Source organism: Gymnoscopelus microlampas (genome assembly GCF_963454915.1).
Source record: "Gymnoscopelus microlampas genome assembly, chromosome: 23".
NCBI lineage: Eukaryota > Metazoa > Chordata > Actinopteri > Myctophiformes > Myctophidae > Gymnoscopelus > Gymnoscopelus microlampas.
The window spans coordinates 1,118,407-1,132,532 of record NC_139960.1 but is presented as its reverse complement, the minus strand read 5'-3'; the positions used below and the strand labels follow the sequence as shown (position 1 = coordinate 1,132,532).

Below are 14,126 nucleotides of genomic sequence, written 5' to 3'. Positions count from 1 at the left end.
AATGGACCCTTAGGCTTATGGGTCTGTAACTCTGAGAGTGTACAAATGGAACCAAATGGACCCTAACGGGTCCATTTGGTTCCATTTGTACACTCTCAGAGTTAGATTAACATTGATTTTACAATATGAATTGGGGTCCCAGAGATAGAAATGCCATTAAATGGGGGTCTGTAGCCTAATGCATGTTAAACTGGGGGTCCTTGAAATTAAAATGGTTGAGAATCACTGCTAGAGCCATAAAAATCGTCTCTTATTGGGGGTCCCTGGCATAACTTTTCAAATGGGGGTCCCTGGGCTAATGTGTGTCAATTTGGGGGTCCTTGACGCAAAAAAGGTTGAAAACCACTGGTCTAGCTTATCTTTGGCTTATTTAATTAATAAACAAAGTAAGCGGTGGGTCAACAGGGGCCCCAAAGAGTGTGTTCAATTTAGTCAAGTAGCCACCCTTTATACAGGTGGTGAGTGTACACACTGTCTGTCCCTGTGGACCACCCTTTATACAGGTGGTGAGTGGACACACTGTCTGTCCCTGTGGACCACCCTTTATACAGGTGGTGAGTGTACACACTGTCTGTCCCTGTGGACCACCCTTTATACAGGTGGTGAGTGGACACACTGTCTGTCCCTGTGGACCACCCTTTATACAGGTGGTGAGTGGACACACTGTCTGTCCCTGTGGACCACCCTTTATACAGGTGGTGAGTGGACACACTGTCTGTCCCTGTGGACCACCCTTTATACAGGTGGTGAGTGGACACACTGTCTGTCCCTGTGGACCACCCTTTATACAGGTGGTGAGTGGACACACTGTCTGTCCCTGTGGACCACCCTTTATACAGGTGGTGAGTGGACACACTGTCTGTCCCTGTGGACCACCCTTTATACAGGTGGTGAGTGGACACACTGTCTGTCCCTGTGGACCACCCTTTATACAGGTGGTGAGTGGACACACTGTCTGTCCCTGTGGACCACCCTTTATACAGGTGGTGAGTGGACACACTGTCTGTCCCTGTGGACCACCCTTTATACAGGTGGTGAGTGGACACACTGTCTGTCCCTGTGGACCACCCTTTATACAGGTGGTGAGTGGACACACTGTCTGTCCCTGTGGACCACCCTTTATACAGGTGGTGAGTGGACACACTGTCTGTCCCTGTGGACCACCCTTTATACAGGTGGTGAGTGGACACACTGTCTGTCCCTGTGGACCACCCTTTATACAGGTGGTGAGTGGACACACTGTCTGTCCCTGTGGACCACCCTTTATACAGGTGGTGAGTGGACACACTGTCTGTCCCTGTGGACCACCCTTTATACAGGTGGTGAGTGGACACACTGTCTGTCCCTGTGGACCACCCTTTATACAGGTGGTGAGTGGACACACTGTCTGTCCCTGTGGACCACCCTTTATACAGGTGGTGAGTGGACACACTGTCTGTCCCTGTGGACCACCCTTTATACAGGTGGTGAGTGGACACACTGTCTGTCCCTGTGGACCACCCTTTATACAGGTGGTGAGTGGACACACTGTCTGTCCCTGTGGACCACCCTTTATACAGGTGGTGAGTGGACACACTGTCTGTCCCTGTGGACCACCCTTTATACAGGTGGTGAGTGGACACACTGTCTGTCCCTGTGGACAACCCTTTATACAGGTGGTGAGTGGACACACTGGCCCTCATTTATCAACGCAGCGTATAAACCGCCGTATATTTTTCCATATATTCGGCGTACACCAACGTCGAAGTCACATTTATCAACGCATCCTACACAGCTGATCCGAGCTTACACTTGGTCCCAGCGTTGATAAATGTCACGGCTGAAACGAGCGTCATTTAAATAACACGCCCCATAAATATTCTCAAAACGCCCCGATTTTACGACATGAAGACGAACCAGAATACGACCAAAGACATGAAAAGCCAATAAGAGGCCCGCTGGCCTCGCCGCACACGCACACGCACCACACGCCTCTCTCGCTCGCTCGCTCTCTCTCACACACACACACACACACACACACACACACACACACACACACACGCCCGTAGCGTATTGTCACGTAGGCTTGTAGCCTACATGAATGACATATTATGATACCAATCACATCGGCATGAATGGAATACTTTTGTAGATTAATGTATTTAACCCATACCGAGCAGTGCGCGTTCTACTTACACTAAAATAAAGCCCTCATGTAGGGCTATTCCCATTTCCCAGTGAGACTCGGACCGTCGGACGGGCGAGTCCCGTCCCGCTCCGCATTAATGAGAGATAGCCTGGAGAGAACATTAATGAATGAAGGCTGGTGTGTATTGGACCATGGGTTAAATGTCTGATCTCCCGGTGGCCATGAAAATATAACAGCAGCGCCGCCTGTTAGACCGGTGCTCGCGCAGAAGAGTGCTCTCGCAGAAAGCGCCCGTATATTTTGAAAATAGCAGATCTACAAGCTCACAACACGTTGCTGGCTTGTGAGCTTGTAGATCTGCTATTTTCAATACAGACAGATCTACAATCTTATCTGAATGACTGTTAAAGCAGTTTGTTTAAATTACTTTATAAAATGTTATATTTTCACAGGGATTATTTATTAGTGTAGATATACAGATTTATGAGTGGATTAGGTGTCCAATGCCTCTCAGACAGTCAAACAATGGTGCTCCGCAGGTCTAGGATGGAATAAACGGGTGCAGCCAACGTCAACAACTGGTCCCGACCAGACGTGAGATCTCAGCGTACCGTAGGATAAAGCCCACGTCAGGATATATTGATAAATGCCGAAAATTGCGGTGATCTCGCCGTACGCCCATTATTTGGTCTACACCGCGTTGATAAATGAGGGCCACTGTCTGTCCCTGTGGACCACCCTTTATACAGGTGGTGAGTGGACACACTGTCTGTCCCTGTGGACCACCCTTTATACAGGTGGTGAGTGGACACACTGTCTGTCCCTGTGGTGTCCTGTCACACCCTTTATACAGGTGGTGAGTGGACACACTGTCTGTCCCTGTGGTGTCCTGTCACACCCTTTATACAGGTGGTGAGTGGACACACTGTCTGTCCCTGTGGTGTCCTGTCACACCCTTTATACAGGTGGTGAGTGGACACACTGTCTGTCCCTGTGGTGTCCTGTCACAGAATGCGTGCGTATGGTCTGACACGAAGAGCCGTCTCCTGCGCAGCGCCCACTAGTGTCTGAAAATGGCACTGTTCTGACCTCTGGCCGCACTGGACGGCCCACCACACTTTTCTTTTTTTACTATAATTTTTATCCCTCGATTTTGTAACCCTTTTTTCACCCGGTGCCAATTTACTAAGTGATCCTGGGCGCTACACTCCCCCCACCAGCCTAGGGAGGCCAGGGCCGAGCTCATGCCTCTCAATGCATGAGAGCCAACTGACCTTCTTGTCACCTGACAGGGGGGAGTTTCCCCGGTTGGACGTAGCGCGTGGAAGGAACACGTTATTCCAACCAGTTCCTGTACCCCTCCATCAGGCGCCCCGGCTGTCATGGGGGAGGCGGTATAGCGACCAGGATTACTGCATGTTTTTGTGAGGGTATTAACTACCCTAGGAGACACGGGGAGAACATGCAAACTCCACACAGAATAGGCCCTTTCGCCAACCCCACCTAGGGTATGGGCACTGATGACGCGGAGGAGAAGACACGCCCCCAGCGTCCCCGGTGGGAATCGAACCCAGGACCTTCTAGCTGTGAGACGACAGCGCTACCGACTGCGCCACCGTGCCCCTCACCACACTTTTCTTTACACGCGGTAGAGGAGGTGTGTGTATAAAGCCCGGGAATCAAACCCGGGACTCGCGCGTGGAAAGTCAACATCTTAACCACCAAGACAAAGGGAATTCCTTATGGCTTGGGGGGAGATATTAGACTTTCAGGCCTTCAGGCTGAGGTCGTGAGCCACTCTGCTACGCGTGCGTAAGTCACAAGCGCTGACACGGCTGCTTTTAAGAGATTCCTTGGGTAACCGCAACCTCCACCAATCCTCCACGCACCTCACTGTGACGCCCTATTGCAGGGCCGTGGGAAGAAGTTATTCACCTGTTTCCTAGGCTGTGTGTTCCACTTCCTGTCGATTTCATTGGCTATCATTGGTCATCTGACCAGTTTCATTGGATTTCATTGGATCAAATCGACAGGAAGTGGAAAACACACAGCCTATAGGAAACAGGTGAATAGGTTACGGGTGCTGCATGCGTGCGTGCCCAGCGTGTGCGTGCCCAGCGGTTTCTGGGGTTATTTTGTTTATTTAATTCGGTTAATTCGGTTCCAGAACACTTATTGCACTAAATCCTCCCAAATAACGACCAACAACAACAGGCACATTATGCAAAAATGTTTAAAAAAAAAATGTAATTACATTTTTTAATTTTTCATACTTTATTTTAAGGGGGTGCTGAAGCCCCCTCAGCACCACGGCCCCTTCCCACAGCTATGCCCTATATAGCACTGACCAGCGAGTTGAGCCCCCACGGCCGCGCACATTGATTGATTGATTGATGTACTTTATTTAGTAAGACATGAGAACAACAGTACATGGAAGTACAAATTCACAATACAAGGTCTACTAAACTGGAAGACTCATAAAAGCACAGAGCTTGTTTCAAATGAGTTCCCCATGCACACAAATCATGACATATATCGGCACGCCTGCATCCTGTATCGTATCGTCAACCATGTATATCGTGATGCGTATCATATCGCCGTTAAAACGTATCGTTACATCCCTAATAAACAATACAATGTGATGCATTCGTGCTGCCAGATCCCACCAACATGGCAACCCGCTGCCCTTCACACGGACCGTCTCTCTGAATCCACGCACACACACACATACAGTAGCCTACACACGCACACACACACACACACACACACACACACACACACACACACACACACGCATACATCCTGGTCTTTCTCTCATCCTGGTCTCTCTGAATCCCCGGACCTGAAAACAGGAAGTAAGTAGATCTATAAAAACCCATTCTAAACTAAACAGCTCTTTGTGTGTTTAGGTTCTGGAGAGGAGTGGACTCCACAATAACACACACCAACACACACACACACACACACACACACACACACACACACACACACACACACACACACACACACACACACTACAGGGTTCTATAGTAAAACATGGCGTCGCTGTCTCTTTTCCTGCACTGTATCGTTTAGCTGCTGGATGCTAATGCTAACGGCTAGCAGCAGAGCTGTGCTGTGTGCACATTAAGGCTCAAGCCTTTTACTGAAATATACAATATATATAGTTAGTTATAGTTGTTCTCACATGTTTTCATGTCAAAGAAAGACCTCCGAAATCACACACACACACACACACACACACACACACACACACACACACACACACACACACACATATATATATATATATATATATATATATATATATATATATTAGGGGTGGGACGATATGGGTATCTCACGATATCTGTGGCGATATTAGGCCCTCGATAACGATAATATCACAATGACCTATTAGAACATCTAAACATTGGATGAAAACAGAGTTGTTCTCATCTTATCTAGATGAGATCAAGATGATCTGCTAGACAGTTATCCAATATGCAGACGTTTAGTAAAATATGGTTAAATAAAATAATGCTGTATTGTTGTAGCCTGGTTATAATATTACTATTATAATATTACTATATATTATATTACTTTAGCAGTGTACCTCCATGAAGCCGATATCAAAGTAGAATACGTATTTATTTGATTAATTTTAGTAATGAACTGATTATAAGCACTGTACTATATTTGTTGATACAGAAGTTATATTTAGTGATCGAGAGACTACTGATCAATTAGCCTACGCTGGGAAAAGCCCAATGCAATTGTGTTAGTTTATAAGTTTAAGCAATCTGTAAAAACCTAAAGATACGGACCACAGTATTAATCCTATATATTATTATTATAAAAATACAAACATGCAAGGGATATTTGACGGGTAGCCGGTCATTATTGATAGATAAATCCCCACAGGGATCAGGGAATCGCCCTGAAGGGATTTATTTATCAATGATGACGGGCTACCCGTCAATTATCCTGCTTATTACACGGCTACTTAATAAATAAATGAATAAATTGACCCAAAAGTAACAACAAAACAAAGTATTTATTTTGTATTCCATAAGTGTTGCGCTGGGGGGACACGGTCAATAATATAAATGGTAATAATAACCGTGCCCCTCCTCTTGAATCCAATGTTTTCTTCTGCAACTACTAAGTGTTTCCCCTAGCCCAGGGGTCTTCAACGTTTTCAGGCCAAGGACCCCCTAGCTGAGAGAGAGATCAAGCAGGGACCCCCCTACTCTACAGTATATTGTATAAAATTGTGTTTCAGATTAAAGTTTTGTTTGTTTGACTTAGTCTGCTCTTTTTTCCCTCTACACCTATAGCCTCTTTGTAAAATAGCCGATCTACAAGCTTGAGAGCTTGTAGATCGGCTATTTTTGGCTAATGTTTCCCTCAGAAAAAAAAAAGAAATTCTAGGGTTCAAGTGGTTAATGTAAAAAAAACTAAATCATATCACAAAAAGATTTGGCGGACCCCCTGTAGTAGCTCTGAGGACCCCCTAGGGGTCCCGGACCCCTGTTGAAGACCCCTACCCTAGCCAGAAGCTGAAGGTGTGTGGGGGAGGAATGCGCCGTGTGCACGCTAAGAATATTTATGCTCAAACACAAAGTCTTATATCTTATGTAGTACATGTGCACAGTGATAATCTGTATAGTTTACATATAAATTGTCTCCAGATTTAGGAAAATATACTTTTATTAGACAAAAGTATACAAATCAGTCACACATCAACAACTAGTGATGGCACAGATGGCATCCTGGCTGAGAGAATGTGAGCATTATATCAATGTATTTGAGCGTTTCTTCTGTAAAATGTTTTTACAGAATAAATCATATTGTGGCAGTCGGATTTAAATGACAACTTTGTTTTTTTACAACCAAGGTTTATATTTTAGCTTGTAATTAAAGTAAATAAAAGATGAGTGTTATTATTTTTTCCTTTACTGCTTTCTATAGTTTTAGCAATTTTCGCGATATTTTTTTACAGTAGGCGGGGGCATTCTGTCCGGTGGCTAAATATGCCTTTTTTACACAATAAAAAAGGTCCTGTGGTCTTTGATGGCCAGATGTGAGTTATTGGGGGCTAGAAGAGCTACTGTAAATAATAATAAGTAAAACGCCGGGTTATTGTGTAAAAAAATACATATTTAGCCACCGGACAGAATGCCCCCCGCCCACTGTAAAAAATATCACGAAAAACTATAGAAAGCAGTACATTTAAAAATGTTAACACTCATCCTTTATTTACTTTAATTTCAATCTAAAACATAAACCTTGGTTGTAAAAAAACCAAAGTTGTCCTGCCCGCCACTGCTTAATGCATATAGGGGGAAGAGACATGTCAAAAAATGTGTTTCTGCAGTTTAGTGTTCGCCCCGAATCAATTGAACATTTACAATGTAAAGCAGGTCTTCTTTACACCATAATGCTGTGAGTCTAACTGAGAGTCATTCATGTGAACCCTGACAGGAGCTGATGAAGTGGGAATAAAGTGGGAATTCAGCAAGAAGACAAGTGGTGCCGAGGAGACTAGAGGTGATCTACGTCATTACATCTCCTTTATGTCAGTCTAGCAACGTGCTGTTAGTCTAGCAGTGTTATAATTCCTTTAACAGGTCAGTTCATGAAAGTCCTTAGCCTGATTATCAGACTGAAGCTGCGTGGATTACAAGGGGGAGGTGATTAGAATTTCCCTAAACCAATCACAAGGGATCCCCATCACCACCTCTGACTCTCATTGGACGGTACTTTTTGTACCGAATAAATCCTAGGCTCACATTACAACACCAGACCAAGAGGGGCAGTCCACTCAGAGAGTGGGCGGGGTCTATGGTCTGGAACCAGGCTAGAAAGTCCTTGCGGTCTTGTTTCCAATGAGGGCCTGTGAGCAAATAGGGGTTAAGAGTCTTGCTCAGGGACGAATTTCATTTCATCCACACATTTGCTGACCTGGCCTGGAATCGTACCTGGGGCAACCAGAGCCTCTGGCTCCCTAGGCGGGCTCACTAACCACTCAGCTATAACCGCTGATTTATGTTTTGTTGCGCTCGGGCTCGGGTGTTGCGCTCTGAAAATAGCAGATCTACAAGCTCACAACGCGTCGCAGCGCGACACGTTGTGAGCTTGTAGATCGGCTATTTTCAGCATGCAACTAAGTGTAAAATCAGCCATGACGACGCCATCAACATACATTTTAGTCGACTAAATCAACTGTAGATTTAGTCGACTATAATCTTATGACATTTAGTCGACTAAAACTAGACAAAAACTAAAACTTTTCAGATGACTAAAATATGACTAAAACTAAATGGAAGTTACTTTACTTTTTTTTTTACGGGCAAGTGGAAGCTGGTGTTCCGTTATGCAGAGTTGCAGCATTATGTGCTGTCAGCCCTGGTACCATTTACACACTTAGGACCAAGTTCTGTGAGACTGGTGAAGTCAAAGGAAGACAACAACCCAAGAAGACCTGTTCCTCACCCTATTAGCTTCACTGAGGAACCATAGGTTTTCTTCCAGAGATTTACAGGCAAGATTTGCACAACGGAACCAAAGACAGATGTCAAAGTTGCAGGACCCCATGCTCAGGTGCCAGTCACACAGCTCTGACTGGCACACACCTGCCAGCAAATGGTAGCAGGGCTGACACCAAATAATGGGTAATCTGTAGGGGTGTGCCGATATATCGTCCCACGATATATCGCGATACGTTTTCGTGACGATATGTATCGTTTTGGGGGAAAAAAATATTGTTTTGAAAAAATATTTTTTTTTTTCTTTTTTTTTCTTTTTTTTTTTACAATCATTATAATCAGGCATGCAAACAGCCCCGAGGTGAAAAGGGTGACAACATGTTGTTTTTTTTCGGGTCAGGTGTCACACTATTGCCCTATTTGGATTGAAAACGGCTATTGTAGCTGAAAAGCTAATGTCTGAATAATGCAAAAACAGAATTATTTGTTTGCATTTACTTTTTTCCTCCCCCATATATTTTCATAATAAAAAAAGTGCGTATCGTATCGATATTGTATCGAAGTTGTGAGCCAAGTATCGTATCGTTTGGTGAAATTAGTGTATCGGCACACCCCTAGTAATCTGCGTAACGGAACACCAGTTGCCCTGTTGCAGTATCCTGAAGGGACAAACGTGACATCTTTCCATGGGGGCAGTGTTACTGCTTGGAGCATCAACACAAACTCAACAAAGTTGCAGAACCATATGTTCAGGTGCCAGACAGTCACACACCTGTGACAGGCACACACACACCTCTCAGCAGGTGTGTGTGTGTGCTGGCAGGCCGCTCAAAACTAGAACGATTACCACCAGAAGCATATCGGGGGGATTTTGGCAAATGCTACCCACACCGCCACACGTTTAGCCGTGTTGCTCATGCCACGAATGCCCGATCCTTACGAGCTGTACCTCGTTGTAAAGGTGACGAATCAACGATGAAAATGATATAAAACACGATACCAATTGGTATTGTTGACGGGGAGAAATAATCGACCGAAGTTAAGTTTCCGAACGTTTTGGTGGGCGCTTTATATATTGTTTTGATTTTGCGGATGTTGCGCCATTTCTGTCCTGTGTTTTGGTTTTCTTGTTTCTCCTCTTATTCTATTTGTAATCCTCTACAAAAGGAAGTCATTAACCCATTAAGACCTGGAACTGTGTCATTTTTAGATTTGAGCTAAAAAGCATTATTTTACACTTTGGGCTATTCAAAAATAGCAGATATACAAGCTCATAGCGCGGCACCGAGTGCCGCACTACGAGCTTGTAGATCTGCTATTTTTGAAAAATCGTGAAAATGTGTGAAAATCTTTGAATATATTTATTTTTAAAGCGAACACTCAAATCTTTGCTTCTGGGGGGTCCCTGGAACAACATATTTTGATAGGGGTCCGCGGCCAAATACATATCATTTTGGGGGTCCTTGGCATGAAAAAGATTGAACACCACTGATATAGAAACGTTTTCAGAAAACTGTTGAGATTTAGGAGACATGTAGAATCGGCTTCAGGTCTCAATGGGTTAAGATGACTGTGTGGTTGTGATCCTCAGAGCCAGGGGGAGGAGGACGGACAACATCATGAGCAGCGGGGGGGAGGAGGAGGAGGAGGAGGAGGAGGAGGAGGGGGGGGGGATGCTGGAACTGGACGCCGATGGGAGCATCATCAACTCTGTCACCCTGACCCAGGACAGTGACGGCAGCATCATACTGCACTGTCCTGCTAATGGTGGGTACGCACGCACGCACGCACGCACGCACGCACGCACGCACGCACGCACGCACGCACGCACGCACGCACGCACACACACACACACACACACACACACACACACACACACACACACACACACACACACACACACACACACACACACACACACACACACACACACACACACACACCAGTGGTGGAAAAAGTTCTCACATTTCTTACTTTAAGTAAAAGTAACAATACCGCCATGTAGAAGTACTCTGTTACTAAGTTAAAGGATCTACACCATGAATAAAAATATATATATATATATTTAATATCATATGGTGTATGTCCCTCAAACCATTTTCAAAAGGTTTGAGCCTAAATCAACACTCAGATATACTCATCCCAAGTCAATTCTCTCAGGCTTATAAAGCACTTTCAGCTGCAATACCAAAACGTCCTGTTGGGCAGAGGGGTGCTACTGAGCAATTCTGTCTGTCAAAATACATGGGCAGAATGGTTCGTGATGTAAGCAAACATGCCATTTCTGAGATGGCCTGTTCAGACACGGCCATTCTGAAAATCTCTGAAAGGAGAATGAATGACTGAATGTTAAAACAAAATATTTTTTGGGGTACAAGAGACACTGGGGAGCCCAAAAAATACAAAAAGTGAAATTCATGGTGTGTCTCCTTTAATGTCCGGAATTCTAAATAAAAAAAAGCACCAAAAATAAAAGTACTAAAATGTTTGAAAATAGCCGATCTACAAGCTCACAACGCGTCGCTTCGCGAGCGCCTCGGGGAGCAGTTAGGGGTTGAGAAGGGTTTTGCTCTGGGACACGTTTTTAACATGTTCATTACATCATTCTGCTATGTTTTACACACATAGAGACAATGACAATAAGCTCCTGACCTGTGTGTGTGTGTGTGTGTGTGTGTGTGTGTGTGTGTGTGTGTGTGTGTGTGTGTGTGTGTGTGTGTGTGTGTGTGTGTGTGTGTGTGTGTGTGTGTGTGTGTGTGTGTGTGTGTAGATGATGACTCGGAGCCTCTTGAGAAGAAGCTGCGTCTCACAGCAGGAGATCAGGATGACTCGGACACACCTCAGTTCTCTGTGGTCACTCTGCCCGGTGAGACACACACACACACACACACACACACACACACACACACACACACACACACACAGAGATACATATTCAGTGTTTCAGAAGACAATATGTACCTTCCCATTTACCACTGAAAAGGGCAAAGAGCACTTTAGTAGAGGTTTGGGTTGTGTAACTGTGTCGGGGACCCGGATGTTTTGCGACCCATATGCAGAACTCAACATCAAAGTATACTCAGGAGACCAAGGTTGACAATAAACGACGACTTTACTTAAATCATAATGCAAACAAACATAGGTACACCTCAAACAGACGGAATTATATTACAACGGGGAAACACGGGGAATAGGAAACAAGCCCCACAACAATACAATGATCCAGCACAGAGTGACGTCACAGACGGTGTTAAATAGTCTCTGAGGCTCGTTAGCCAACTAGGCACGGCTGCCACCCGCAGCTGAGTCCATTCTAGGCAATCAGAGACCAAAGAGGAGCAGGGAGGGGATGGGGCCAGACCCAGGGCCTGACAAACTGTATGAGTTTGAGATGAGCTGAATTGGTTAACTATTGTAATGCTATGAGCTGAACTGGAAAGGAGTGGTTTTAATAAAGAGCTTTTAAAATCAAATCTCTCTCTCTCTCTCTCCCTCTCTCTCTCTCTCTCTCTCTCTCTCTCTCTCTCTCTCTCTCTCTCTCTCTCTCTCTCTCTCTCTCTCTCTCTCTCTCTCTCTCTCTCCCCTAGTGTCTGAGAGCGATGAGAGCTTTGAGGTGACGATGACCGCCACGGCAGACAGTGACATCACAGAGGAGGGCGTGGCCCAGATTCAGGTGTGTTTGTTAGTCTTAACGTTGTGCGGGATGTCGTATTATTTATTTATTTTTCGTTTCAAAATCTTTTTTTCCCTGATTCAGACCAGAACTTGCCACTTGCCTCAAAAATGTCATTATACAAAAATACTGGCGAAAAAAAAAGGTTTATAAATGTATATTTTGGTGTTAATCTAAACACACAAAACATAACCAGTTCAAACCAGTAGGCACAGTCAGGTGGAGACACCTGTAACACAACCAGTTCAAACCGGTAGTAGGCCTGTCACAATCATTACATGATCGTCTAATTGCAATTATTTCAGATAATCGCAATAATCTTTGCATAATCGTCATAATCGTTTCCATGTTGAAAGATTTTCTCACATTTTCAAACATTAAGAAAAGAAATAGCAGATAAACTTTTGATCACAAAGCCTAAAAGGCTTCATTATGTTAAATAACGCCAAACACACAATTAAAACGTTAATTATTTGAGTGACAATTAATCGTCAATTTAAATGTGTATGGTGACGGCCCTCGCCGGTACAGCCACAGTCAGGTGGAGACAAACTGTAACACACAACCAGTAAACACACACACTGTAACACACAACCAGTAAACACACACACTGTAACACACAACCAGTAAAAACCATACGAGCAAAGCTGTCAAAACTATCACTTTACATCATTTGTTGTTATTCCAAAACCTCATGAAATGTCCCTCATCGCAAAATAGACATATATAGATATTGGGAATAAAGTGGGGTGGGTCTATGATGGACCCCCCACGCACAATAGTGGTGGTCCCCAGGTTGCTCTTAGTCAGGATGGTGGTCCCTGGGTCGAACCCCACGCTCTGTTTGGTTTAAAATAGAACCCCACGCTCTGTTTGGTTTGTGATGACAATTACGCGTATGTGTGTGTGTGTGTGTGTGTGCACGTGTGTGTGTGTGCGTGTGTGTGTGTAGATCCTGCAGGAGGAGGATGAAGGCTCTCTGTCTCCTCATCATCAGAAGACAGATGAAGTGTCTCCAGTCAGCCAGGCCTGGTTCACCACCAAAGAGGACAAAGACACACTGACTAATAAAGGTACACACACACACGCGCACACGCACACACACACACACACACACACACACACACACACACACACACACACGCACACACACACGCACACGCACACGCACACGCACACAGAAGCTCAAAACAGCCTCTACAAGCTCACCACATTACATTACATTACATTACATTACATTACAGTCATTTAGCAGACGCTTTTATCCAAAGACTTACAATAAGGTCATTCAACACAGGTAGGGAACAACACTACTAATCACCAGAAGTCTGAAGAACATTCTCTTCTAAAACAAACAACTAAGAGTATACCTAGTGCTAAGGTAAAAGTGACATATATCAGCTACCTACTGTCTTAACCCATTGAGACCTGAAGCCGATTCTACATGTCTCCTAAATCTCAACAGTTTTCTGAAAAACGTATGTTTCTATATCAGTGGTGCTCAATCTTTTTCATGTCAAGGACCCCCAAAATTATATGTATTTGGCCGCGGACCCCCATCAAAATATGTTGTTCCAGGGACCCCCCAGAAGCAAAGATTTGAGTTAAAATGTTCGCTTTAAAAATATATATATTCAAAGATTTGCACACATTTTCACGATTTTTCAAAAATAGCAGATCTACAAGCTCGTAGCGCGGCACTCGGTGCCGCGCTATGAGCTTGTAGATCTGCTATTTTTGAATAGCCCAAAGTGCAAAATAATGCTTTTTAGCTCAAATCTAAAAATGACACAGTTCCAGGTCTTAACGGGTTAAACAGATGAGACACATAGGAAAATCAAATGAGCAAAGAGAT

General features: G+C 44.5%; 1 protein-coding gene across 1 annotated transcript in view; it reads left to right on the top strand.

Moving 5' to 3' along the window:
- The first annotated feature begins 4,921 nt into the window (after nucleotides 1–4,921).
- Nucleotides 4,922–14,126, top strand: part of dmtf1 (cyclin D binding myb-like transcription factor 1) — a 42,526-nt gene continuing 33,321 nt past the window's right edge. The window contains exons 1-6 of the mRNA XM_084049924.1: nucleotides 4,922–4,983; nucleotides 7,595–7,660; nucleotides 10,190–10,365; nucleotides 11,369–11,464; nucleotides 12,186–12,271; nucleotides 13,224–13,344. Of these exons, the coding sequence (XP_083906050.1) occupies nucleotides 10,218–10,365; nucleotides 11,369–11,464; nucleotides 12,186–12,271; nucleotides 13,224–13,344 (451 nt within the window). The 5' untranslated portion in view covers nucleotides 4,922–4,983; nucleotides 7,595–7,660; nucleotides 10,190–10,217. The remainder of the gene's footprint in view (nucleotides 4,984–7,594; nucleotides 7,661–10,189; nucleotides 10,366–11,368; nucleotides 11,465–12,185; nucleotides 12,272–13,223; nucleotides 13,345–14,126) is intronic.